Raw genomic sequence first — 27,248 nt, forward strand, 5'->3', positions numbered from 1 at the left:
AGTTAAAATTAGTAGATTTTTGTATATAATTATACCCCAGTAAAGCTGACCCAAAGGAGGTGAAGGAGAGAGATAGACTGAATGTATGCGCCTCTCCTAAAATTCGGATATTGAAGTGCTAACCCTCCACTCTAACCCCAAAGTGATGATCTTTGGAGATGGCACCTTTGGGAGATAGTCAAGGTTAGATGAAGTCCTGAGGATGGAACCAGAATGATGGGATTAGTGCTCTATAAGAAAAGAGAGAGCTTGTTCTTGCCCCCCACTCCCTTGCCCTGCACATCATGTGACCTGCTGGCAACCTACAAGCCAAGATAACAATTCTACGAATGAAACCTACATGCCAACACCTTGATTTTAGACTTCCCAAACTCCTGAATTGTGAAATATACTGTCGTGTTGTTTAAACCACCCAATGTATGGTACTTGGTTATGGTATCCTGAGCTAAGAAGGAAAGGGAGAGGAGGAGAGGAAGAAAGAAAAACCAATCCCAGTGATGCTGTGTGCATGAAGACCTTTGGAATTTGCATGAGCTCCCAGATTGGCTGCCCTAGTTTCCTATGGCTGCCAATTCATCAGAAACTCATTGGCTTCAAACAACAGCAATGTGTTCTCTCACAGTCTTGAAGACAGGGAAATCTCAATTAAGATGTTGACAAGTTTGGATTCTTGGAGAGGGTCTGGGAAGAGTTTGTTCCATGTTTCTGTCCTAGAATCTATTGGCTGCAAGCAAATTCCTTGTCTGCCTTGGCTTGTAGACAAGTCACTCTACCCTCTGCTTTTGTGTTCATAGCACTTTGTGCTTTCTCCTGTTATCTTTTAAGGATACCTGGACTGTTATTGGATTTAGGGCCCACATTAGTCCAAGATATCCTCTTCCTGGGAGCCTTAATGGTAACATTTGCAAAGACCCTTGTTCCAAATAAGGTCACTGTCATGGGGGTGGGGGGAGAAAGGGAGGGAGAGAAAGAGAGATAGAGAGCAGTTTGATCCACTGTACTGACCAGTAATCAAATGGCTTCTTCTTGGTTTGAGAATGCAGCATTATGTCTCATTCAAACATGACAATGCCCTGGATGGGGGATCATCACCTCGGTTCAGGTTTGCCAATTGTCACCACTGTTTAGATGCCAAGGACTTCATAACAGGAGAGAAACTAAGAATGAACCCCTGCTTTCCCACAGCACCATCTGGGTTCCAACTGGAGGAACAACTTCTTACTGTGAATAGAATTCCTTGTCCTCTGCAGAAATTGTGGACATGAGGAGAAGTCCAAAGATAACTGTATCTGTTTTCATGGTTTCTTTATAAGGAATCCATGTGTAAGACAGATCTCGGTCCCACCACTTACAGGCTAGGCTATGCAACCATATCCATGTCACATAAAGAACCTCGACTTACAATCCCAAATATGAGAGTCACATTATGTCAGATGATGGAAGTGATACTAATAGCTAGGGGACGAGCACTGTCCTTGGCACGTGACAGCAACACACAAAGAGATTATGTGGTGGTCCGCCCGGGCATGGGTGTCTTTCCTTTAGATTTGTTCTCACCTTGTCTATAAATTACAGTGTGAGTGTGTTATTAAATGTGCATGCCCTAGGACCAATAAAAAGACATGTATGGCCAAAACCGGTTTGGCTCAGTGAATAGAGTGTCGGTCTGCGGACTGAAAGGTCTCAGGTTTGATTCCAGTCAAGGGCATGTACCTTGGTTGTGGGCACATCCCCAGTAGGAGGTGTGCAGGAGGTTGCTGATTGATGATTCTCTCTCATCAATGTTTCTATCCCTCTTAGTAAAAAAAATCAATGAAATATATTTTTAAAAAAGACATGTATGAAGTGTGTGTATGTGGTGGCAGACAGCAGAAAGGCAGGTAGTATTTTATGTCATCAGCAGGTTAAACCCCATCTCTAGGGACAAATCAGCATGCATTTATATTTGAGTCAGGCTACATGATGCCTCCACTTAAAAGTGTAAATTACCACCTACCCAAGAAATGTCATTTGAAAAGTAGAGCATTTAAAAAACAGTCTAGAAGAGGTCCTTGAAAAACAAATTAAATAATTGGGGCTTTCAGACTCTGCCTTAAAGCATCAAAGCACCAGAATATCACTATGAACTGAAAGCATTAGAGCACCTACGATGGTTGATTTTTAAACGTGCAAATTCCTAGCCATTGAGCTGGTCAGTGAATTCACATTAACTAATGCCATTTGAACACTTAGGCTACTGGGAACATAACAAGTATTTCTTTTTGGTGAAGAACAAAGGTATTTTGAAATCCACAGAGAAAATCTACAGTTTCTATATAAACTAATGTGTCCGACCAGGTAACAACTGCCAAAGAAATGGCATATTTGTGTGTCAGAAAATAAAGCCTATTTTCAATGTGTCATACATACTTTCTATGCCTCCCACATCCACAGAAATAATGGCCAGAATGTGTTATTGTTCAGTCCACAATTCCCTGTACTGCTAGGGTTATGGTAGTGTGATTCTGGAGTTCTCCATTCCAATATCACCAGAGTGGCCAGAATGAGGAAAATGTTAAGAAAGTAGAAAAGAAAACAGCTAGAATTCAGAGTAAAATAAGGTAATAGTGAAGCGATTATTTGTCATCCCTTCATGGTAAAAACCAATGGAAATGATGACTCTATTATCATATAAAAAACATGTGGGAAGGTTCATGTGTGAGGTGCATGTTTTTTGTTTGTTTGTTTGTTTGTTTTTATCCAATCCATAGAACAAGGGAAATGTGAAAGTAGGTAGAACATGCTTTTGGAAGAGGATACGGTTTTATTTGATGTTAATGTCCATTGAGGAAATGCAGGGTAGTGAAATATCAAGGCAAAGAAAAAAGATAAGAATTTCCTTCCATTAAAAAGAACATAAATATTTAGTAACTGTCTACACTTTGCTAGTTATTAACATTAAGGGGATGGACTTTCAGAATGAATACATGTGGTTCAGAAAGCCTCTAAGTCTATCTTGGCAATGTTTGGGAGAGGAGGGAAGACAGATACACACATTGTTAACTGCATTGATTAGAGTAGAAGGAATACCTTACCCTGTCTGGAAAAATCAGGAAAACATGGCATTATCTGGTCCTTGAGGGACACCCCTGACCCATGAGAGCAGGAGGACTGGTCTCTGTATACCAACCAGGCTGGCAGTTAGAGCAACCACTCATTTCTCCCACTAAATAATGAGGTGGGGCTCTGGGAAACCATTCTGCCCCCAGGTATGTGTCCCCCTGCCTGCTAGGTCACCATGGACTTCAACCATAAAACAATGACTGAGCCAGGACTGTCAAGGTTGAAAAATACTATTTAGTCTATTATACATTCCTCTGTAATTCACAAGTGCATGTGCATCAAAAGGAATTCCTTATGACCCCATGAAGGAGGAACGTGTATGTGTGTACACATCCATAGCCTAAAATTTTAATGAATCTTTGACGTCTTAAGCCTTGCTGGTTCTCATGGTGAATTTCATAGACCTAGTTCAATAAATTCCTAATACTTTTAAACAATAGAGTATTAAGGCCCACAATAAATGCACACTATAACATCTTTTTAATTGAGACTTTTCTAAAAGTAAGGGAGGGGAAACATTAGATTGTGTGAAACTTGAACTATTTGGTCTTGAGAAATGAAGATTAAATACATGTCATATTTTGTAGCCTTTTGCCTAGATCCATGATCAGCAAACTGGCTCGTGAGCCACATGTGGATTTTTGGCCCCACAAAATACCATGGCCTGGGCAAGTCTATTTGAAGAAGGGGCATTAGAAGAAGTTTAAGTTTAAAAAAATTGGCTCTCAAAATAAATTTCCATCGTTGTACTGTTGATATTTGGCTCTATTGACTAATGAACTTGCCAACCACTGGCCTAGATGGAAGCTGGCGATAATTTTGGTTTGCTTCATCTTATCTTGTCACTCATTCAGTCTGTGACAGCCAATAAAAGGAACAGAAATGTATGAAAGCCAGTGAAATGGACTCAGTCAATTTTTAGAAAGAAAGCCAATGTAAAAAAACATTAATGATGCTGCCTGTGATAAATGCTGCACACAGTTTAAAAGGAACATTTGAGGGGTGGGGGTTGCGTAAATCGTAATAACATATCTTAGGAAAATCCATATCATTGTTTATTATATAGTCCACAGAATGGCAAACACCAAATAAAATGAAATCATAAAATGGTAACTGTAAAATATGTGACCTAGATTGAATCTGAGTCTTTGATTTCTTCTAGTAATTTCCCATCTCTTTCTGTTCATATGAATTTCAGTGGTTTTATTTTGTTTTTTTAACTTATGAAAATATAAGGTATGCAAGTTCTAAAAATGTTAACACTAACATTTAAAATAAATATAATGTTGGGGCATTTGATACCAAACATTATTTTTTGCATTTTTAGCAAAGATTTTAAAATTTTTGCAAAGCAAAATGTTTTAAATAAAGTACTTCCATTTCTTCCAACTAGTAACTGAACACCCCTTTGTCTGCATTGCTCAGATTTCTGTCCAGCTGTCTGCCTTCAAGACCTGCTCTGAGTCAAGTGAAACGAGGTGAACATTAGCTGAAACTTGCTGAATGTTGGCAGTTTTCCCCCAGGAGCAAAAATAAATATTGCTGCTTCCCCATAGTTTGCAGTACACCTTCTTACTCGGGATGAAAATGAATGAGGAACATTGCAGGGCAGAGTACAGTGTACAGCATGCTGTTTGAAGGACATACTATTTTACAGATATGTTTTATTGCTATGGGATATGAGATCCTAGGAGGGAGAAAGGGGGGGGGGTATTGGATTAAAGCAGAGAGTGCAATATTTGTTTAAATGCATCTCCTATGACGCCAATGATAGCCACTTTGATATCAGTCTCATATGGGATGTTCCATAGCACCACGCCTGATGACAAGCTAGAATATCAATAGGCATGCATTCTCCTCACAGAGTATGAAACACATCCTGTCTGGAAGTAAAGGGATCACCTATTGGAAGCCCCATCTGCTCGCACAGAGTGCACACCATTATATAAGTGAGACACCTGTTTTTGTTTAATGCTGATTGAAGGCCTATAAAACAGATTGGTTCTTGGCCTTATAAATCTATACAATGGATCAAAACCTGGCTGGCTCCGTAGTAACAAGATCTCACTGAGACAGGAACCAAACCTGCATTCCCCACACTTTGTTAAAAATGTATACTGCATCCAAACACCTTCCAAATTGTGCTAGAATGACCTTTATATCCAAAAATAACTTAGATCTGTACCTGGTACTATATAAAAATTTAATGCAAATGCGTTATAGATCTAAACATAAAACCCCAAACCATAAACATCTAGATGAGATAGGATAATTTTTTTGTGACCTTCAATTAGGCAAAGACTTCTTAGATATCACAAAAAAATGTGCCATCTATAAAAGAGCCAATTGAAAAGTTGGACTTTGCCAAAATTAAAAACTTCTACTCTTTAAAGGACAGAATTAAGAATTAATAGATAAGCCATAGACTTGGGCGGGGGGGAGGAGGGGAAAGAACTTTGCAAAGCATAAATCTGATACAGATCCTGTGTCTAGAAACCCAAACTCCCACATCTTAGTAATAGGGAAAAAGCTAATAAAAAGCAAATGGGCAAAAGATTTGAACACATCACCAAAGGTATATAAGGGCAAATAACCCCCTGGAATCTGCTGAATACCTAGGCTTTCTAGTAAATTGTAAATTAAAATGAGAATGAGATTTTCCTACACATGTTAGATAGAGTGGCTAACTTGCAAAAGGCTGACCATGCCAAGTGTTGAAGAGGCTTCGGAGGAACTGGAACTCTCTCAGACACTGCTGAAAAAAATGTAAAATGATATTCCCACCTTGGGCAATTCTTTGGTAGTTTCTTAACCTTTAATCGTGTACCTACTATATGGTCCAGCCATTTTTTTCTATGTGTTTACCCAAAATAAAATGAAAAATATGTATATGGAAAGCCTTGTATATGACATTCATAACAACTCCAACTGGATACAACCTAAGTGTCTTATTGGCAAATGAATGGTTAAGTAAATGTGGTAAATCCATGCAATGAAATACTACTTAGTCACAAATACATTCAACAATATGGGTGAATCTCAAAATAATTTCACTGGAAAAACAGAACAGAGTGCATATTATAGGACCATGCTCATATAAAACTCTACAAAATGCAATTTGGCTCTTCGTGGGGCAAAGGGCTGAGCCTCCCTACCCCAGCATCTCCCAGGCATTCCTTGGGGGCTTCCCTAGGGAAGGAGGAGGAACCTTGGGCAGTGTGAGACTCCTCAGCCAGGGCAATTCCCAGAGGACAACTGGCGTCACAAAGAGCTGTGGGCTGCTGACATCACTAGCACCTGGGAGAAGCAACTCCTCAGAAACACCCCCTTCTGTAGGGCTCTCTCCTGTGTGGGCCGGACAGCTGTGTAGACATCGCTGAGTAGACATTTCAATCTTATACATGTTCCCATAAAAAATGCCTGGCGTTCCCGTGAGCCAAGACTGACTAGAGAATGTGCCTTTAAGATTATGTTTTTAGACTCATTCATCCACTTTTCTTAGAATTATATCAAAGTTTGATGTAATTTCATTTCAAGAGTCAGATGAAGCAATCCTTTTATCTAAGAATATTTTTTCTTAAATTATAAAGATACTATACATGAGCCAAATATTTTCTGGGTGTAAAGATACAGTAGTTTACTCAGATGCTCATTATTTAACCAATTTATGGATCTCTTTCATCCTTTCTAAGAAAGTGGATTTTTTTTTTTTTTTAAGAAGGGCAGGTTAGGAATTCCAAATAGGAATAAATGCAGGGGAGAGGCCTGAAGAGAGAAAATCTTAGCAATAAAAGGAGTTGATGGTGAAGAACTGGCTCCGGGTAGCTGAGGCCAGATCAGGGCTCCCTTGAGTAATGTTTGAGGAAGAGAAGCTGGTATGTTTCTGGGCCCAGCACTCTAGAAGGGCCCATGAGTCAACTGTGCTCAGATCAATTCATTTTGCTTGCAAAGATCTATAGCCAGTCCACCCTTGCTTGGGGCGAGGTGGAAACTTTTTTTTTTTTTTTTTTTTTTTTTTTTTAAGGAGAGCTCAGGCCCCCTCAGGGGTTAGTATATCCTGGCATTTTCGCAAGAGGAGGTGGAATGCACAGGCTCATGGCTTGGTTCCTCTCTGACCCTGACTCCTCCCATCCACTTATCATCTCCACCTCCTAAGAGCTCTCTCATCTGTCCCTGCTGCCCTCTTCATCGCCTTTACCCTGGACTGAGCCATCACACTTTTTAAAAAATTCACCTTCTTTAGAACGTGATATTTATTGACGATTCAGAGAAACTCCCAGAGGGCTCAGGATTGCAAAATAAAATACATCTATGGTCTCAGTTAAGTCAAAGTCAGCAGCTTTCTGTAAAAATAAAAAAAATAAAAAATGTAAACACTCTGAACTAGTCACTGAGTTGTCATGGCAACCATTTCTTTTTCTTTTTCTTTTTTTTCTTTTTTTCCACAGAGGAGATAATTAGATGCTAACCTGGGTGTCGGCCCAAGGGTTTTGAAAGAAAAGCTTCCTTTTCTCCAAAAGGAGCAGGACTGTTGATTTTTATGGTTGCCGCAGGCTCTGAAGGACTTGTTATTGATAGTGATGCTTTATGTTTAACGTGTACAAGAAAGAGGTTAGAAGATGCAGTTGGCAAACCCCAGGACAACACAGTCTCTCCCTTAGGCCAGTTGGGGAAGCACTCCCTCAGGGAATGTAAGTTCACAGGAACATCACACTCTCTCCTTCACCCGGGTACCCTTCTGAATTTATTCTCTGGGATAATGGCAGAGATGGAGCAAAAGATGGAATCTCTGTGGGCCCAAGACTTCCTTCCTCAAAGTATCAATTAACACCCTTATATTTGCCACCCACAGTGCTAGGCTCTGGGAATACAACAGTGAGCCAAATGCACACGCTTCCTGGTGGGTGAAATAGATACAAATCACACACACAGAATCATTATGATTGCCTGGAGCACTCATTAATAGGATGGTATTAGCTAGTTTTGGTTAGAAAGATGGGGTGGATGGATGCTTCAGGGAAGAGGAAAGTCATATGAAAGGCCCTGTGGCAGAAGAGAACACAGCACATTCAGGGGACATGAAAGAGGTCAGTGTGCTGATTTCTACAGAATATTCTGGTCGTTGCCAGAATGAGACCATTTATCTTTGTTTTGTCTCCTTTGTTTATTTTCCCGGAGTGCCCTGGCTGCTCCAGAGGCCTGTCCTGTCACAGGGTGGGAGGATGAAGGGAAGCCAAAGAAATGGCTAGAAGAAAAAGTACTGGGAAAATGGAAACGATCATTGTTCAGAGCCAAAGCACACGGCTACACTGTCAGGTGCTACACAGACATGAAAGTTATCAACACTGCATTCTTGCCAGGGCTTTAGATTTTAAGGATGGCCCACTTACAGATCATCTCTTCCTGGCCAGTGCTCTGGGCCATTACTCACATCATTTCCTAAGTATCAACCTCCAGGCTTCGAAAGGGGAAGTGAGGTGCACAAGATCCCCCAGATGTCAGCAAGCAGCAGGGCCCATCCTCGTCCAGAACTGACCACAACCCTAGTGCACGTGCCAAACCCTCCACTGCTCCTGGCTTCACAGTGTCTCCTGGCTAGGTGGTGCTCGCTCCCTGTGCAGCTGCTCTCACTGAGCACCTCCTGTGCTCCAGGAGCTATCGCCAGTAAGTAGAAAGATCCAGTTCATGCCCTCTCAGGACAGTCCAGTGAAGGGACACTGTTAAATAAACACTAAAATGAGTGAATAATCACAAGTTGTGATTAATGTAATGAAAGCAAATAACTAGTTCTGTAAGTAGGCAAGAGGATAAGGACATAGTAAGCACTTGAAGGCCCTCCTCAAGGAAGGGAGGATGATATCCCAAAGACAGGTAGGAGGTAGCCAGCTACAGGTGCATGAGAACAGCATCTAAGGCAGAGAGAACAAAGGTGTGAGACCCTGGAGGATGGGCAGAATATTGTGCATTTGAAAGACACAGAGAAGATAAAGGAAGGCGAAGGGGGGCATTGGGGAGTTCCTTGACCACGTTCAGCATTTAATCTTCATCCAAAGTGTGAAGCAATTGAACTAATGCAGCAGAACAGCTGGAACCCCCAGGGCCTTAGTCCTCAGCATTGAGTTTTAAGGAGAAATGAGACCTGGACAATACCTCTCTGACAAAGTCTAGGAAGGTTTAAAGGGCAGACTCAGAGGAGGTAAAACGGGAGCCAGACTGCAGGCCCTTGAGAGTGAGTGGGGAGGAAATGGTTCATTTTAGACCTTGGAAGCAAAATTGAAAGGAAAATGGATGTTATAACGGAGGTAAAACCCTGAGTCACTCTTTGTCTCTCTCTCTTGCTGGGATGGGTGTTATTTTCCAGCCCAGACTCATAGCCCTTATTGTGCCATTCAGGGGCAAAGGCTGGATGAATACTTGCCTCTACTTTTCTGGGGAATCTCATTACAATTATTTGCTCCTTTTGGTAATAAACCCTTTTGGTAATAAACCTGACATAATCACTTTCTCTGGGGGTCTTAATCGGGAGTCAGCGCAGTTATCACTAGACGGCAATTCGATGGATGGCCGGGTTTCCCGCTATTAATGTGATTTGCCCTGCAGCCAGGAGCACCACTAAGCACAGTGACTGGTGGCTATCTCAGCACCTTATGCAGGCAAGGCAAAAGTTAGGGGGCGCCCCCTCCTGGCACATGTGGACATACTAGTGTTCGTAGAAAAGCAGGGGAGCAAAGACAATCAAGGAAAGGGAAAACTCAAAGCACAGGAGGGAGCTGCCATTGCTCACAGGCAAGATGGGAGAGACACAGACCAAAGGGACAGAGAAAGTCCAGAAATATAATAGGCAAGCCAGTAAGAGAAAGCTGGATGCTTATGATGATCAAACCCTGCCCAAGTACATCAGAAAGCCAATGCCAATGGCGCTGAAAGCTGAGCTAAGAACATGCTTTATTTTTGTAGGTCTGACATTGTCTTCTCATCAATAACACACGTGGGTCCAATTTTAATGAATGAAAAGAAAGTCCAAATTAAAACACAATAAATGTGCCCGGAAAAAAAAAATGCAAAAACCGTCTCTTTCAGGTATTAATTTGACATCAATATTTTCATTTGATTATCTTTTTATAATTACTGGAACTACAAAGATGACTTTAAAAGTTGGCAAAACTAGACAGCCTTGCTCTTATACCAATGGGATATTTCAAATGACAGCTTTAGAAACAGAATCAGTTCAGACATTTTTTTTTTTAACCCACTGGCTTACTTGCAAAGCAATACAGAATATCATTGCATATTATCTGGTATATTCCCCAGCGAGGAGCAAACCAGCATTTTCACATTATAAGACAGAATCTGAAATTGCCTCCTACAAAAAGGCTGCTAGGTTCAGTCTTGATGAGTATGGCCAAGGATTCCAAGGTCGCCAGTGGGATCTGGCAGAAGTATGTCTCTCTTGGCTGACTGTGGGGGAAATGCTTTGCCTTTATATGTTAAATGACTAACGGCAGAGACCTAACATCCGGGAGGCTCTCTAACCAGAAGGAACAATAAATAACCCTTCAGACAATACAATGGAGCAAATAGTGCCAGTGTTAGCCATGTAAAAGAATAAAATTCCTACCTTGCAGTTGGAGGAGAAGACACATGAAATAAAAATTGAGGGATCAGAAGGCTGGTGGAGGGAAGAAATTCTGAGTATCAGTGTGTATAGGCTGGGCCCATATGTGTCCAGAACAATGAGAAGTGATTTGCCTACAACTGCCTATGGAAGTGGCCTGCCGCGCATTAGGGTGGCTGGCACGGGGAGTGGAACAGTCACCTCCTCAAGGATGCGGTCCATTGGAATAACAGCATCTCTGATTTCACTGTGTAGGAAGAGACACAGCCTCAGGCTTCTGGTCAAGAGAGCAAAGAACTGAGATGTAGGCGATTTCAGGCATGACATAATCACTTTTCTCATGTTCCAGAACCCATTTGCATTCACCTGGAGCACTTGTCTGGCATCCGTCCAAGTAAATAATGTAATTGTCTGCAGACTTAATATTATGTCTGCCCGAAGATACTAAATGAGAAAAACAAAACACAACAGAACTAGGTCTTGTGCAAGAATCATCTAGTCTCCTCCAATATCTACAATGTTATACCAGGCATCTGTCCACAGAGCCTGTCCCGTCATATTTGATGTGTGTATCTCTCTATGAATATCATCTATACATTTATTTATACACTGCTCACTCACAGATAGAAGGGCTAAGCAGACACTGGGACCTTCTACTCTAGTAAAGACACTTGCATTTCCTGAGCACCCACCATGTACCAGGTACTGAGCCAACTACTTTTCACACACGATTTCCTCTCATTTTCAGAACAGAAGGTCTCAGAGGTGGTGATAAGATGAGGTGGGGTTTTATATCAGGCACTCTTGTAACAAATTGCTGGGGTTTGGATTTGCAGTCTGTCACTTGAAGTGGTTTCCCAGAGTCACCCACCCACAATCCAAGGCCAACATTTGAAATCAGTTCTGAAAACAAAGATCTTGTTCTTTTCATTACATCATCCTTCTAGAAGATGCAAATCTCCCTTTCCTGCAAACACACACACACACACACACACACACACACACACACACACACGGTATTTCTCCCTATCATCATGCTGAATCCTTTTATCAGCATGTATCCTTTCATAACTAAGGCAAAGCCTTCAGTATGCTGACCCCTGGAGAGCTGAGAAAGTTCCAATTTCGAACATTCTGTTACATTCCCAGCCATGTGTCAGTATTTATTTTTCAAAAATATGGTTACCGTTACTCTAATTAGGAAGCAAGAGGTACTGGCTGTTAAGATAGAAAACAGTGGCTTTAACTGCCAGGAACTTTTATTTCCATGTAGTCATGTGACTGTTCCAAACATTTGTCAAGTAATAATGCACCCTTCCTCTTTTGACTGCATCAGATAATATTTTTATTTTTATTTCACAGACTGTGGGATGTTATGAGAATTATGAAACTTCTCCCATCCCACCTGAAGACTACATAAAACCTTCTTGTCCCAGTTCTCTGCTGTCACTTGGGAACACAAAATTAGTTACTTCTCATAAGATAGTCAGCGACAGATAAAATAATGGTGTGAGCATACTTTCAAACAAAATAGAAGCCAACTTAATGAGATGCTGTTCTCTAAAACAGGCTTCCTATGGATTCCATAGGAAGATCATCATCTTTAAATGTATTAATATTGCATTTAAAAAGCAAAAAAAAAGTTATTTTATGTTATAGCCAATAAATAAACCAGTGATACTAACACCCCTGATTGAGTGGCTGCTATCTGCTGGGCACCTTTGTATATATTTTACAATCGTGAGCCCATTGGATGCTAACAACAACCTTGTAGGTACTATTATCTCCACCCTAGGAATGAGGGTCAGAGGCACACTAATAGTAGTTAACAAAAGACTAAGAGCTTTTCTTAAAACAGTGTTGAATTCCAAGGATATTTATCATACCTGATACTTGCTTCAAGCATAGAAGTTTTTGCTCAACCAGGATTTAATAAGCACATACTTTGTGACAGACATTGTGTCCATTGTCCAATCAGTTCTGCTATAAGGTGACATACATGTTTTTAAAAATCACCGTGCTCTGCAATATTGTGCAATAAACACAGAAATTATGGGGAAAAGTGGGTTGGGGACACATACTCAAAAACCTCATCAGTGACATTGTAAAAATGGGTAGGAATCTAATAAAAATGGCAGCCTGGTTTTATACATGTTAGAGGACTAAGAAATATATAAATATCACAATAAATGGGCATTTTACCTTAAAAAATGAAAAAGCCTGATGTTTGCTCATGGAAGCAGGTGCCAAACATATCATATTGCTGCTTGTGATTCATGGTGAAACTGCGGCATGAGGGGATTGGGAGGGGGGAGTTGGCAGATGTTTGAGGCATGAGCGTGTTTGTGTGCATTTCATATATCCCCGCACAGCTGGGTGCAGCTGGCTGTGTTCCTCTAGTGTTTCTTATGGAAGAAACCACATATTTGCAAACATGAACTTGGTGTTGTACTCACATTGTTCCCTAATACCTCATTCTGGTCAGGATGAATTTCCATTTTCAAAGCAAATCATGCCTACTGTCTTCACAATGTGCCTGAAGCCTGGGTCAATGCAGTCACTTGGTAGTATCTCAATAAAAATGCTGAGTGGATAAGTGAATGAATGTATAAATAGTGGAAAAGTATGGTGTGACTCACATAGCCTGTCTGAAATACAACTAAGAGGGAATGGACAGCAGGTGGTCATGAGTTAGTTAACTCATATTAATGATTTGACCTCGCCAAATAGTCTCAGAATTTTGCTAATTTTATAAATTAAAGGTGGTAATTCATTAATATAAATATATTATTAATTTTTATAGTACATACTTTTTATTAAGGACATCATTAGAAATGATGAGACTATTTTGATGTACCCAAAAATCTGAAATTGGGTTTTTCCTGATAGTTCTAGTTTTATATTTATCTACAGGCCTTGTGAATTTTTCTTTACTTTCTTTTTCTCTTTATTCTTTGGACAACAGTGAGAATACTCTGATTTTTTAAGTTTAAAACTTGAAACTATTATAATTATTATCAGCATGACTTGAAAGCTCTCAAAATAATATTCAAGTAAACTGATTATGAAACTTACTTAGAAGAATTGGCAAATTTCAACGTTTGCTCATGAGCACTATCTAGGAAGTGTATAAATTCTTTAGAATCTTTGAAATTGAGAGTTAGACAAGGAGAACTCAACTACAGATACTTACAAAGCAACACTGGGATCTCATGATATGAATTCACACTGTATCTGATAATAAACTTTTAGTTCACAATGAGAAAATAGATGGAGCATATTCAGATGGACCCTGGTGGCACTGAATCAAGTACACACCTGTGTATGTAGTCTAATAGTCTATGTGCTGCTATACTTCACTCAGACAAGATATGAATAGGTATGGTGTTTTAGACATTACAACCTAGTTAATCAATAAGACATACATAAAAAGTTCAAATTATATAAAAGTAGGTACAAAGGAAGCCTTATCTTGAGACCTACACCCCCACAACCTAATAAATATTTATCAGCCAGGAAGTAAATATCAGCAGCTGACATTTCATGGGTACTTATTTCCAAGGCATTCTCCTAATCACTCTTCATATATTAATTATATCTTCAAAACCTTCATAAGGTAGGTACTATTATGATCTTCATTTTATAAATAAGGAAACTGAGAGATAAAGAAAATATGTGCTTGCATTCCATGCATCAGACTTCAGGAAAACTACCGTTCAAGAATGTTATGCAAAGCTCCTGGCTGTCTGAACTCTGAATCCCTTGCCTCGGAGCTCGTTAACTGCATGAACTGGATTATGCATGATGAATATTAGGAAAACCACATTCAACCAAGCAGTAGAAGCTGGATCTGGAACATTTGGGTTGATGATAAAATTAAGGCTTAATTATTAATACACATAGGAATTACAAGGCATCTGGCATCCCTCCCACAGGCCTAGCCATCGGGGACTGACCAGGTGGGGAAAACCTTCCTCCGTGGACACCAATGCCTTTACATCTCTAAAGAAATAGTAAGGAAGATGAAATAAAAGGACGTGAAATGCCCATGATGAAATAGAGCTAAGCATTTTATAGTAAGCATCAGATCAGCTGAGGCTAAAAACAAATGTGTTGCAACTTGCTAAAGGAATGTACTAAAGCTGAAGCTGTGCTGAACACTCAGAGCTTCACAGTGAGCCTCCCATTTAATAGCAAAGAAACAGTGACTTAGTTTCCCTCCTGTGGTTTAATGGGATTGGATTCCTGTGAACCAATACCTCTGGGATCCTTGTAGACCGGAGCCTTCCAATCTTTCTACTTACTTTACAATACTTTCATGGTACAGCTGGCCCTTAAATAATAGCATTTCACTCAATGTCGTTTTGTTATAACATTGATGAGATGCCACGGGAGCTTGACTCTTGTGTACATCTATTAAGCTACGGTAAAATTGGTTTCCTTATATTTCATTTTGCTTAGTCGCAGAACCTATTGACAATATTGAGGACTTGCTGCACTTACTATCTGCTAGGTTCTATCCTAAGATCAGAAAGGTCCAGGCAGCCAGTAGGTCACATGGAAATCCTGCAGTATATCTAGAGAAAAGGCTGTTTGACCACTCAGCCATAGGTAGGAAAAAGTGTCTATCATACAAACACTTGAGCTCATTCATCATGTATGTATTAAGTGCCTACTGTTTGCCATCACTGCAGACGCAAATTGCGCCATGCACACAGGCCTAGAGCTATGGCCTAATTGGGGAGACAGATGGTCAAATGATCAGGGAGTATAATTACAAATGGGAACCAATGATATAAAGAAAACAGATTGTTGAGGGCATGAGGATTAAGGAGCTGGCCAACCCTGGAGGCAGCCTGGCTGGATACTCTAAGCAGCAGAGGAGGAATGTTCCTAACAAATGAAAACAAGAATAAAGTAAAACTGCACGTGTGCATGTATACAGGGTCTGTGGCTGAGTGAGCACAGCATCTTCAAGTGCCCATTTCAGATGGTGCCCTGGAGAGGGAGGCATGGGACAGTGGTGAAAAACTGGTCAGTAAAGTAGACAAGGGGCAGATGATTTGTGGCCTCATTGACTCCATTAAAGTTAGGGATTTTATCCTCAGATCGATGCAAAGGCAAAGTTGCTGGAAATGATGACCAATATGTTCTCAAGGAACTAGGCTTCCCACTAACATGGAAGACTATGGCAGCTAGTCACTCTTTTATTTATTTTTTAACTTAACTGATTTATCTGCCTACTTGTTTATATATATCTAGCCTATTCAGGTATAATTGACAAATTAAAGATGTTTATTTTTATCTAGCCTATTGAGGTATGATTGACAAATTAAATACGTATATATTTAGGTTATAGAACATGATATTTAAGATATGCAATGTGATGATTTAAGATCCATTGCACAATAATTACCACAATCCAGTTAATTAACACATCCATCACCTCTCATTTCATATAGCTTTGATAAATCATGTAAGATATAAATATACCAAATGTATCATGGGGGCACTTCCAGATCATGACAGGGCACTTTATAAACACAACTGGACCAAGTCATCTATAGTTTTCCCCTCACTAATCTGACAATTCTCTGCACCCTTCAACCTTCATCTTTTTTAATGTAGGCCAGACAAGAATTTAACACATCAAATAGTAAGTGAGTGGTTGCTTAACTGAATTTCCAAGGAAGCAGAGGAGACAAGGATAGCTCTGGTCACTATCCAAACCACAAATAACAATGCCAGAAGGAGATCTTGCTACCTGTTAGCAATTGGTCAGTGTAAAAATACTGGACAAGCCAACATAACTAGATCTTGGTCCCTTGCTGTTGGCATTTTTAAAATCAGAATTAAGCAAAAGAGCTTACTTTCCAGGGAAATGTAGTCACTACTTTGTAGATATGGTGAAGGTGAACCCCTTTGAAACACTATATATGATGGAATTGCATATATTCATATACAATGAGTGGCCAGACTATTATGATCTCTGAACACATAATAATCTGGCCACTCAGTGTATATCCTATATAATAAAAGGCTAATATGCAAATTGTCCCCTCAACCAGAAGTTCGACCAGCAGGCAAGCTAGCCAACTGCCTATGTCCCCTCCCCCTGGCCAGGCTGGCTGGATCCCAGTCATGCACAAATTCATGCACTGGGCCTCTAGTACACACACACACTCCCATTGAGTGCCAGATTATTATGCATTCAGAGATCTTAATAATCTGGCCACTCAGTGTATATTGACATAATACTTTTCAAACAAGGCCCTCAAGTCTCTGTGTATCAACAGGCCATGTAGAATTTAATCATTTTGTGTAAGTTTGGGGATAAAAACCCTTACTCAAGGTTTTACAGATTTCCATGATCTGCCTGTCTTCATATTCAGTTGCTATTCTGATTAAAAGTACTTCAAATCCGATTCTGGATCTACTCTGAAATTTTATGTAGGAGACTTCTTCAGGGCAAGCATGCACATGGATCTCCCAATGGCATTCAAACAATAAAAATATGCATAAACTCTCCAATATACGTTCAGAGTCATCCTGTCTTGCTTTTTTTTTTTTTTTTTTTTAAATCAGAAACCCTTGGAGATTGCTATGCTTTCTCTCCTAGCCACCGTCATTCTTGACATCACGTTAAGTGTTAAGACTCCCTCTGCAGTCATTTTATTTGTAATAGTGTCTTGTGTGTTGTGTCTCCTAGCTCTACATACAAACCACCACGCTTACAATCTCCATGAACCTAAGTGCGTCAGTGGCGCTGGGGATGCTATACATGCCGAAAGTGTACATCATCATTTTCCACCCTGAACTCAATGTCCAGAAACGGAAGCGAAGCTTCAAGGCAGTAGTCACAGCAGCTACCATGTCATCACGGCTGTCACACAAACCTAGTGACAGACCCAACGGTGAGGCAAAGACAGAACTCTGTGAAAACGTAGATCCAAACAGTAAGTACCTCTTCCTTCCTTTCCTCTCCCTATGCTGCATAGGAAAGCTCTCGGAAATGTGCTGTGTGCTTGCCTTTCTTGGAAGAAACACCAGAACCATTCTTGGTTCAGTGACTTGGGTTGCCTTGAGGAATGCTAACATTTTCTCCTAAGAGTCCTGCCTTAGTCTCAACACCCTTTTCCTTTTTCACCCTGTGGGAGGCACTGCTTCAGAAGTGGGAAATCTCCCCTGCCCCTTGCTTCTCATTCTCTGGTCCCTACCCTTTCCAACAAACACCTTTATTGATCCTTTCCTGTTAGGGGAACAACTTCCTGTTTAGGAAAACTTTTAAGGCCAGATTGATCTCTAGCAGCAGGAATGAAATTAGAATATTTAAGAGTTTTAGAATCCTAACTTCTTTCCACTGGAACATGAATGAAGAGAAAGCTATGATTCTTTTACTAAGCAAGCCTTCTAGACACAAAAACATTGGCAAAGTTTCATCCAAGTGCACAGGCCCGGACTCCACAAGGGAATGGCTTCCTCATGTGGGAAAGACATCTCCCACATCACCGCACGAGAGTTCCATTCAATGAAAACTAAATATCATGAGTGGAATCAAAGATTAAATGTCAGATCTGATATGCTACATGGCATATCTGTAACTTCTGGTAGAATTGGTTCACCCCTGCAAATGAACCTAAATAAGGTAGGCATAAAAAAATTATCCAGAGGTTAAATGCATAGAATTCACAATTGCTAATTTTACTAATACTGGTATTATAGTAAATTTCAGATTAAAAAGGAGAATTCTAGAATTTTTTTCTAGAAATATTTTGATCAGTTTCATATAGAATGAAGTAGAAACAAGTGTTCATGATACTTCCTGTTTTTAATGTAGAGGGGGATTCAGGTTATCATTCAGTCACTCGAGACATACTATTTTTCAATTATGAGCTGATTTTCTTGTAGCCAAAGGCTTATTGCCTAGCAAAAAGAATTTCTAGTCTAAATACTATGAAGCAATCCTTTATGGAGAGAGAGAGAGAGAGAGAGAGAGAGAGAGAGAGAGAGAGAGAGCGCGAGCTTTAAAAACCAGGAGGCAGTGGAGTGTGATCCTGACAAATACTGTAAAAAGAGCCATGATCTGGTATATTTCCATTTCTGAATGGTTGGTTTAGTGAATATTGTACAACGCTTTAAAAATTCATATCATATCTTCTCTATGGTGGACCTCCCTTTGACTTTTCAATAGAAGAGATTCTGGGACAAGGGGAGAGGAAGGAGACACATCACCCTGAGAGAAGGGAGAACCAGAATGGGCAGAATGGACAGGCTCCGACCTTGGGTTTCCAGAGCAAATGGTCAGTGGAGAGAAGTAGATGGCAGATTGCTGTGGTTTCAATGTAATGTAGGAAGAAGCTTTGGGCTGAGACAGACCTGGGTTCAAAGCCAAGCTACTCACTTACTGGCTGTGTGATTTTGAGAATCACTGAGCTTTCCTAAAGCTTAATATCTATATCATAACTGTCATAAAATATAATGCATCTAGAAAATAATCGAGCAATTAAATAATTCCCTTCCACTCCTGAAAAACAAAAATATTTGCCTAAATGTACATTTCCATGTGTATTAGTATGTAGAAATGCTGGTTGCACTTAAAGGCTAACTGAACACCAGGAAGTAGATAAAACTAATTTACAAAAAGAAATATTTCAATGAACATACCTATGCATCTATTTATATGTCTACTTGTATTAACAAATATAGCTGCGTATTTATACGTCCACAGAGTTTTATTCTAGAACCCCTTGTCAACTTGCATTTCACAAAAATCTTATCCTGGAGACATCCTAGTAAAGATTTACATTTCTATCTGTACACACACACATACATCAAGACATGCCTAAAATCAATAAGCAGAAAATACAGTCAAAACTCTAAACATATTGAAAAAAAAATGACCAAATTAAGAGCTTTTAATTTGGACAATTAATTCTGTATTATGCTACTTAAAAATAATTAGCTTGAAACAACATTGTTACTGTTGTTAACTATTAATGATTAGGTTCTATCCCTATTGAAGCTGTTTGGGGTCTGATTATGCTAATACTAACAATACTATTAATATTACTACTATTCATAATAATAATAATACCTCAATTGTCCTTTGAAATGGGCATTATGCATAATGTCATTTGTGGACTATCTTACTCCTCCCAAAAGCTGTGGAATGGGGGTTATTATTCTCATTTACTGAAGAAACCTAAGCTTAGCAAGATTAAGTGACATAACCAAAGTCACACATCAGGTGAGCAGCATGGGTGGGACTGAAACCCAGGTTTGACTCCCAAATCCATGCTTGTTTCTCTTGGCTGCTGTTTCTTGGGATGCGAGTGGCATGCTGTAATTCCAGCACGGCACTTACTCTTTTGGCTTCCACAGTGGGTAATACTTGCATATAAAGAACATAATGATGCATTGTGGCAGACTCTGTAGTTAAATGTGCTGTGAAATGTATTATTGCCTGAAGTGTTGTCCATAAAGACAGGATTAGTGTGCGCTCAAAGAAGGCTGCCCGGGTAGAGGCCTCGTCCTACTAATTCAAAACCCAAACACCTTATTACCTGTGTCAGTCACAATAAGTGATCCATTTGGAATGCATTGGGCACCTTTTCCTTGAAAAGCTTTTGTTGACTTTCGTCATTATGGTTGTTTTGGTGCCTACACAAAGATAAATCAAATACAGCCTTTATCTCATAATCAGTACAGAAGATTTTGAAAAACTGATTTAGTTCTTTTGGACTTGTTGATCTAGACACTCCCTAAACGCCATGAAGAATTTAACTAGGTGTTTGCTGTACCTTGGGAGGAAATTCATGTACCTCCAAACATTGGGGTTTCTGATGTCCCAGTTGGCAAAGGTCCCAAAGAGGAATGTAAAGACCTTATCCAGATAAAAGTCTGCCCCGCAGAACTGTTTGTGGTGGTGGAAATGGTCTAGCCACCTGTGGCTATTCAGCACTTGAAATGTGGCCACATAATGAGGAAAGACACATTTAACTTTGCTCCATTTTAAAGAGTGTAAATTTAAATAGCCATCTGTGGCTATGACTACCATATCGGACAACATAGCTCTAGAAATTATCTCTCTTAACAGGCTGACATTTCATTCTAGGACACTCAGTTTGAGCCCATAGTGGAAACATCGCCCCAAGTTTTAGCAGTGATGATGATCTGAAGCAAAGTTCACCTAAAGAAATGAAACATTTGACCTGAGGCCAAAGTGCAAACAAATAGTTATTTCAAATGACCCAGAAGGAACTACTGATAAGGAAACAGCGGTATCCCAGGGAGCAATTAGAATTGGACACCCAGCCCTGACAATGCAGAAATGTACACGTGAAGGGGAAGAGCAGTAGTGAAAATTCAACTCATGAAACAGATAACCAGACTATTCTGGTGTGAGGGAACATTATCACTATATTTTATTAAATGTCAAATACAGCTCTGGTATTCTCAAATTTATGAGCTCTGCTAACAGAGACAAAGAAAATATTCCCTGAAATTGAGCTGTCTGGTTCAAAGAAAACAAAAGCACAGGCCAGGCACTCAGAGAAGGAATGTGTCTTTCCAAAGGGGGAATTCTGTACACGATTCTCTGAGGGAGGGGATTGGAGAAGAAGTCCAGTTTCTAGCATGCACAACAAAGCGAAGAATGAAACAGAGATCCCCCCTTCCTTGTGGTTGTTCTGAACACACAGTCGCAACGTGTTTCGACCCTCAGTGTTTCCATTTCCAGCAGCTCTGCTCCATCCCTGCCCCCACCGCGCCTGGTGCATGCCCGCTTCTGCCCATCCAACGCCACTGCAGCTACGTGTCCACATCAAACCAAATCTGCTGGCTCAACAGGAGCAGAAATCAAAAGTGCCCTGGCACCGCCTAGCTCTTCCTCAAGAGGTCCGGTTTTCCTCTTAGGTTACTTCTGTTAACCATGCTACTGTCAGAGAAAAACCTCTCTCTGAATGGAATACACACAGCATCTGCTCGCTAGGAGCCTTAGATATTGGGATGCTTGCTGGTTTCAGCACTGACTGCAGAACCGCAGGAGGGAGAGAGGTAGAGCTCAGCGACTTACTGAATTTTTATTTATGCAAACGAGGTTTCTGTTGCTAGAGGATCAGAAGAGCCTGGCCTAATTTGGAATGCTTTGGACCTGGCTGCCATGATGCGTTCGTCACGTCCCTGTCCAAGACTCAGGGCACCTGGTCTGGTCTGGCTTCTGCATTCTCAATTTGCCATGTAGCCGGGCACCAGGCAGATGTAAGTTCATGGCAAATTGATTGTGCTTGGGATGTGGCTTATCAATGGCCACCAGGACCCTTGTCTAGTTGGACGGATGACAGTAACTGAGGCAGCGGGAGTGTATTAAGATGAACGGGTAAGGCCTGCTGCCTTCTCACCTGGGTGGGTCAGAACTAGAAGACGTGATGTATCCTCTGGTCAGATATTCTCCTTGTAAAGGTAGCCATTGGGAGCCCGAAGCTACTTTTGGGCTAAACTAGCATCCATTTTCTAGCTATTATCCCCAGGCCATGCAGAAAAACTCCTGAAGTTCCTGGGCTGTAGGGAGTTAAGTTTCCTCTGGGGGGTCAGTAACAACTTGAGATGTCAAGCAGTTGGACACTGGCGACACACTCCCTTCCTGGATGTGGGGACCTGTGACTGAGTACTTGACACTGAGATACAGGCTGGACATATGCTAGGACACCAGGTACAAGACTAGTTTAAACCGATAAGCATATTGCTTGGTGAGGCACATTTTAGAAGAATAATTTGCACCTAAAATCGAAAATTTATAGTAAGATATATTACATATAACTAATTTTTTTTTATAAAAAATATATTTCGTATTGATTTCAGAGAGGGAGAGAGAGATAGAAACATCAATGATGAAAGATTGGCTACCTCCAGCACACCCCCCACTGGGGATCAAAACCCTGGCATGTTTTCTTGACTGGAATCAAACCCAGAGCACTCAGTCAGCAGGCAGACACCCTATCCACTGAGCCAAACCAGTTAGGACTAACTTTATATTCTGATGTGTTTTTTTCTTTACTATCACATTTGCATGTATGGTAAAATATATAAATAATTTGTACTTTCTCACAGAAGGTAATTATTACATAGAATAGTTGAACTGTCAATACAAGGAAATATTTGATTTAAAAATGTATGGTTTGGCTCAGTGGATAGAGCGTTGGCCTACAGACTGAAGGGTCCTGGGTTTGATCCCAGTCAAGGGCATGTACCTTGGTTGCGGACACATCCCCAGTAGGAGGTGTGCTGGAGGCAGCTGATCGATGTTTCTCTCTCATCTATGTTTCTAGCTCTCTATCCCACTCCCTTCTTCTCTGTAAAAAAATCAATAAAATATATATATTTTAAGTGTACACAGAAAACACCTGTTGTAAAATGATTATGTACATCTAAGACTACACAACCAACAATGTCTAGAAAATTCTGGAACACATGCCTGTGCTGTGTAAATTTGTTATGGTTTTGTTTTGTTTATGTGCTGCTTCCTCATTCGTGAGAGCCCTAGCATTCTCAGCATTGTGTCCTTGGCTTCATCCTCTGGACTAGCCATGCAGGCTGGTCAGCATGCCTGGAAGAGGCTGCGGATAAAAGGGGTGTCAATAGGAAGAAAACAACTCTGACCAGACAGAAAAGTTATTTGGGGGCTGGGTCTCTCAACTGCTCCACCTCAAGCAAGTCAAGCCAAATTGCCTTAAACCAAGAAGCACCAGTACTCCCATGTTCAGAGGTACCTGAATTGTGGTGAACTGGTCTACCAAAGGCTAGTGACCCCACTGAAAGAGTGGGCATGATGTCTATGGTCTCTATTGCAGCCTCTTCTCCAAAAGAAAAAAACAAAAGAATGAGAAGGAATATTGTTTGAACATTTATTTTATACGTACCTATATATTTTTCCTGTAGACTGTATACCACCAGTAAGAAAGAGTGTACAAAAGTCTGTTACTTGGTACACTATCCCACCAACAGTATAGCTTTTGCCTGCTTTCCAAAAGGTAAGACAAATCCAATTTTATTTATTTGTGTGTGCTTGTCTTTACTGAGAATTAGAAATGTGTCCATGAAAACTGCATGATTTGCCTGTACAACAATATATGTGAAGAAACGTGTTTTAACTAAGTTTGGTAGAAGGAGCTGCTATAAGCCACATGCCTGATGTGTTTTCTGGAGAACATCTGTATGAGCGTGTGTGCATTGGTCTTTCCTGAAAAGGTAGCTGACTGTTGCAGAATTAGCACTGCTCATTCTGATACACACTCTACAACTACCAAGGTGGGAGATGATTTTTTAAAAAATGTATGTTTCCACAGTCTAGTTTTAGAAAGCAATTTTGAAAACTTAGAGGGAGAGAAGGGCAATATTTCACAAGCCTGGAAAAAGGTTTGTTCTGGTTTATTTTTATTAAATACTTTCGAAGAAATTTATACTTTCCTAGAAATGTATTCATTCAAAAAACAATGAATGTCCCTACCATCTTAAATCCCAAATGGTCTTGGTTTGTTCTTTGAAGCAAAAAAAACAAAAAAAATTAAAAGGGGTTTGTTGGCTAAGCTTGATAATGTGTTGAAGATGATTTGTGGCCGCTAGTTCTGCCTTGGAGAAACACAGAACAAGCTTCAGTCATTGCACAGAGATGGGAGAGGTCCAACAAAAGACCACAGGACTCTAAAAATGCATCTCAACATTAGCCAGACCCAAGAATCACCAAAAAATACCAAGGATATTCAAACTAATAGCTTTACAAACACAGTGAATGGTTTAATGTGTGAATTGGACATGGGATGAACTGCCATAAGAATACTAACTGTTTTACCGTTGATGCTTACCTATCACTATGGAAAAATATTAGTGGTTGAATTATTTCCTCTCTTCTTCAGCCTAAGCAATACCAGAACATAGGGGGAAACAATACTTGCAAGTATCCTATACAGCTGGAGGCAGGGTATTCCAAACAGAGGGAAAACATGGAGTAAAGTTATTAAAAGCATATGGTGGGCTTTGAATAAAAGGTTTCTTTTGATTTCCTTTAAACTTATTATGCTTATAAAACAGAGAGACCTATCTCTAGAGGGATTCCGAGGGGGGGGGGGGGCAGAGAGGTCATACCATGTGAGAGGGAAATATTGGTTCAGGAAGTGGCTATTCTCTTTTCTATGTGGCTAACATGGAACTTTTATTAGATCATTGCTATGTTTCTTCCATCTCTGTTTCTATAATGGTCTACTAAGTACAAACAATATCTTGCTCTTTTTAATATATTTAGCACTCTAAGACAAGAGTACTTTCAAAGAGTAATGACATTTTCTGTTGATTTTAGATGGATGCCAGCACCTCCATCTTTAATTTCAGACGTATTGTTCACAGGGTTCTTTCCTTTCTCCATATCAACGTGATCTGTCCTAGTTTATAAATAGGGCATTCTCTTCTCCCAGTGACTATATAACTGTATTCCAGCGAGATTTCAAGTTTTTGCGGTACAAGTGCTTGTCAAAACACTGCAGCTCATCACTTTAATAGTCCTTTTCCAGGAGACTGCCTCAGAATAAATGAGAAGGAATTTTCCCCAGGTAAAAACGATAGATTTAATCTCGATCCATTAAAAATTCTCGCTAGCTCCATTCTCAGTGGATGCCTTTTGGTTGAAAGGGTGCAAGATGAAAGTGGTCCCCAGTCAATCTTCCAGTAAAGAAATATATATTTTTAAGATGTGCTATTTAGAAGTAAACTTTTTTGCTAGGATTGTCTTGTTTCACAGATGTTGACTAGGTGTTCCCCTTCCTGCCCATTTAGAGGTGGCTTTACAAATTCATGATAAACATCTAACATAGCTACTTAAAAACCAGGGAGGATGGAAGCTACTCTAAGTTAAGTATGTTGCAAGAAGGGAAGGAGGGTACCACCTTGTATGGGTTACAGTCAGACTGGAAAGCTGGGAGCACCATAAAAGAAGCTTCAGGTTGTGTGTTCAAATCCATTTCTAGGAGGTTCTTTTCAGGAGACAACACAGGTGAGAAAAACCTAGAGGTTCAAGAGTGAACTTCCATACCACCCTGCTAGCAAGACCAGTTTCGCCCCTCCCCTCAGCAAAGGCACACCCTACAGAGCAAACCCATGCCTGCTTGTTGGGGTTGCGCAGAAGTAGGTTCAGAAAGACACAAAGCAGAACCTGACGCTGCTGGAAAACGCACCCCATACCCTACACCCACTTCCACACACACTCTGGGCCAGCAGCAGCGGGAGGAACATGGTCTGCATCTTTTGTCTGAATGTTTTTCTACATTTGACACCTCTGATAAGTGTTATCAATCTGGTGACATTTATTTTAAAATGCAATTAAGAAAGAAAGAAAGGAAAAAAAAAAAAAAGGCCAATTATCTGGCTTCATCAGCAGGTCAGGAAACTGTTTTGTTAGGAGGTAAATTTCATACCAGAGGATGCTGTTCTGGTTTCTAAAACTTTAAGAGTTTAATTCAGCAAATATGGACATTTATTAGCCCTGAGTATTTTTTCACAAGGTATGTTCTTCCAAGCAAGTACACTGGTTATACTAGAATTGACCTTTTCTTCATTTATTAAATGGTATTATAAAACATTAATAATCTCTTATTTTCTATCATTACCATCATGAGGTCATTTCATCATTTCTACACTTTGGGAACTGTACATCCAACTTTTCCATTATGTCTAGACTCTCTCCCCTCCCTAACATTCCCTGTGATATTTCTTAGTTAACTGGAGACTCCCTCAATTTAAAATCCATTCTGAAATTCTGTAAGTGTAGCATAGCGAAGAATATATGTCTCCTGACCTTTGACATGAAATCACCTAAGAAATAAATGCAGCTATAAATCTTTTCGGCATATCTCTTTCTGCCTAAGAGCCCTGTGAAATGCCATCATTTCTCTCATTGGGGTTTACAATCTCAGCAGCCTCAAAAACCAATTAATATTTGCCATCTCTGTTCTGCCACTTCAGTTGAACTTAAAGAATGGGATGAAAGTGCACATGGCTGGAATTCCTACTAGTTTGTAGCATAAAAGACACACACACACACACACACACACACACACACACACACACACACCATACCTCAAAGGCATGAAAAGTGTGACAAGTTTTGTGGGTTTTTTTTTTTTTTTTTTTTTGAGGGGTGGGAGTTTTATTTAATATAAACTATCATGATGAATATCTGGATGGGAAAGAATATAAAAATGAAAGTAAACATAAAGGGCATGATGAACTTAAAAAAAAATACAAGCACATTATTTCTGTTCCTCCTCACTGGGAGGTATATGATGTCAAATGACCAAATTACTTTTGAAAAAGTGGCCCATAGGTTAGGTTATAATACGTGCAGTCTCATTTTTACAATACCATTTATTTCCTCAGGGTAGCGGAAAACAAGGACAAGTTTTAGCAAAACTAATAATGCTTAAGGAACAAATCCTTCCTGTTCCAACTCTTTGTGTCAAGTTTTACATGTGAGCATGTCACAGCA

General features: G+C 40.1%; 1 protein-coding gene across 7 annotated transcripts in view; it reads left to right on the top strand.

The window, feature by feature from the left end:
- Positions 1–27,248, top strand: part of GRM7 (glutamate metabotropic receptor 7) — a 736,691-nt gene that overhangs the window by 663,530 nt on the left and 45,913 nt on the right. For 6 of the 7 annotated variants that reach the window (XR_006741094.1, XR_006741093.1, XR_006741092.1 and 3 more), the window contains exons 9-10: positions 17,427–17,673; positions 23,654–23,745. Coding sequence is in view for 3 of the 7 variants with exons in the window: in XM_045579111.1 (XP_045435067.1) it covers positions 17,427–17,673; positions 23,654–23,724 (318 nt within the window). In the remaining 4 variants the exon portion in view is untranslated. The remainder of the gene's footprint in view (positions 1–17,426; positions 17,674–23,653; positions 23,746–27,248) is intronic. The other variant, XM_036430965.2, reaches the window with a different exon arrangement.

The sequence above is a fragment of the Pipistrellus kuhlii genome, unplaced genomic scaffold, assembly GCF_014108245.1.
Source record: "Pipistrellus kuhlii isolate mPipKuh1 unplaced genomic scaffold, mPipKuh1.p scaffold_m20_p_11, whole genome shotgun sequence".
In the NCBI taxonomy this organism is placed as follows: domain Eukaryota; kingdom Metazoa; phylum Chordata; class Mammalia; order Chiroptera; family Vespertilionidae; genus Pipistrellus; species Pipistrellus kuhlii.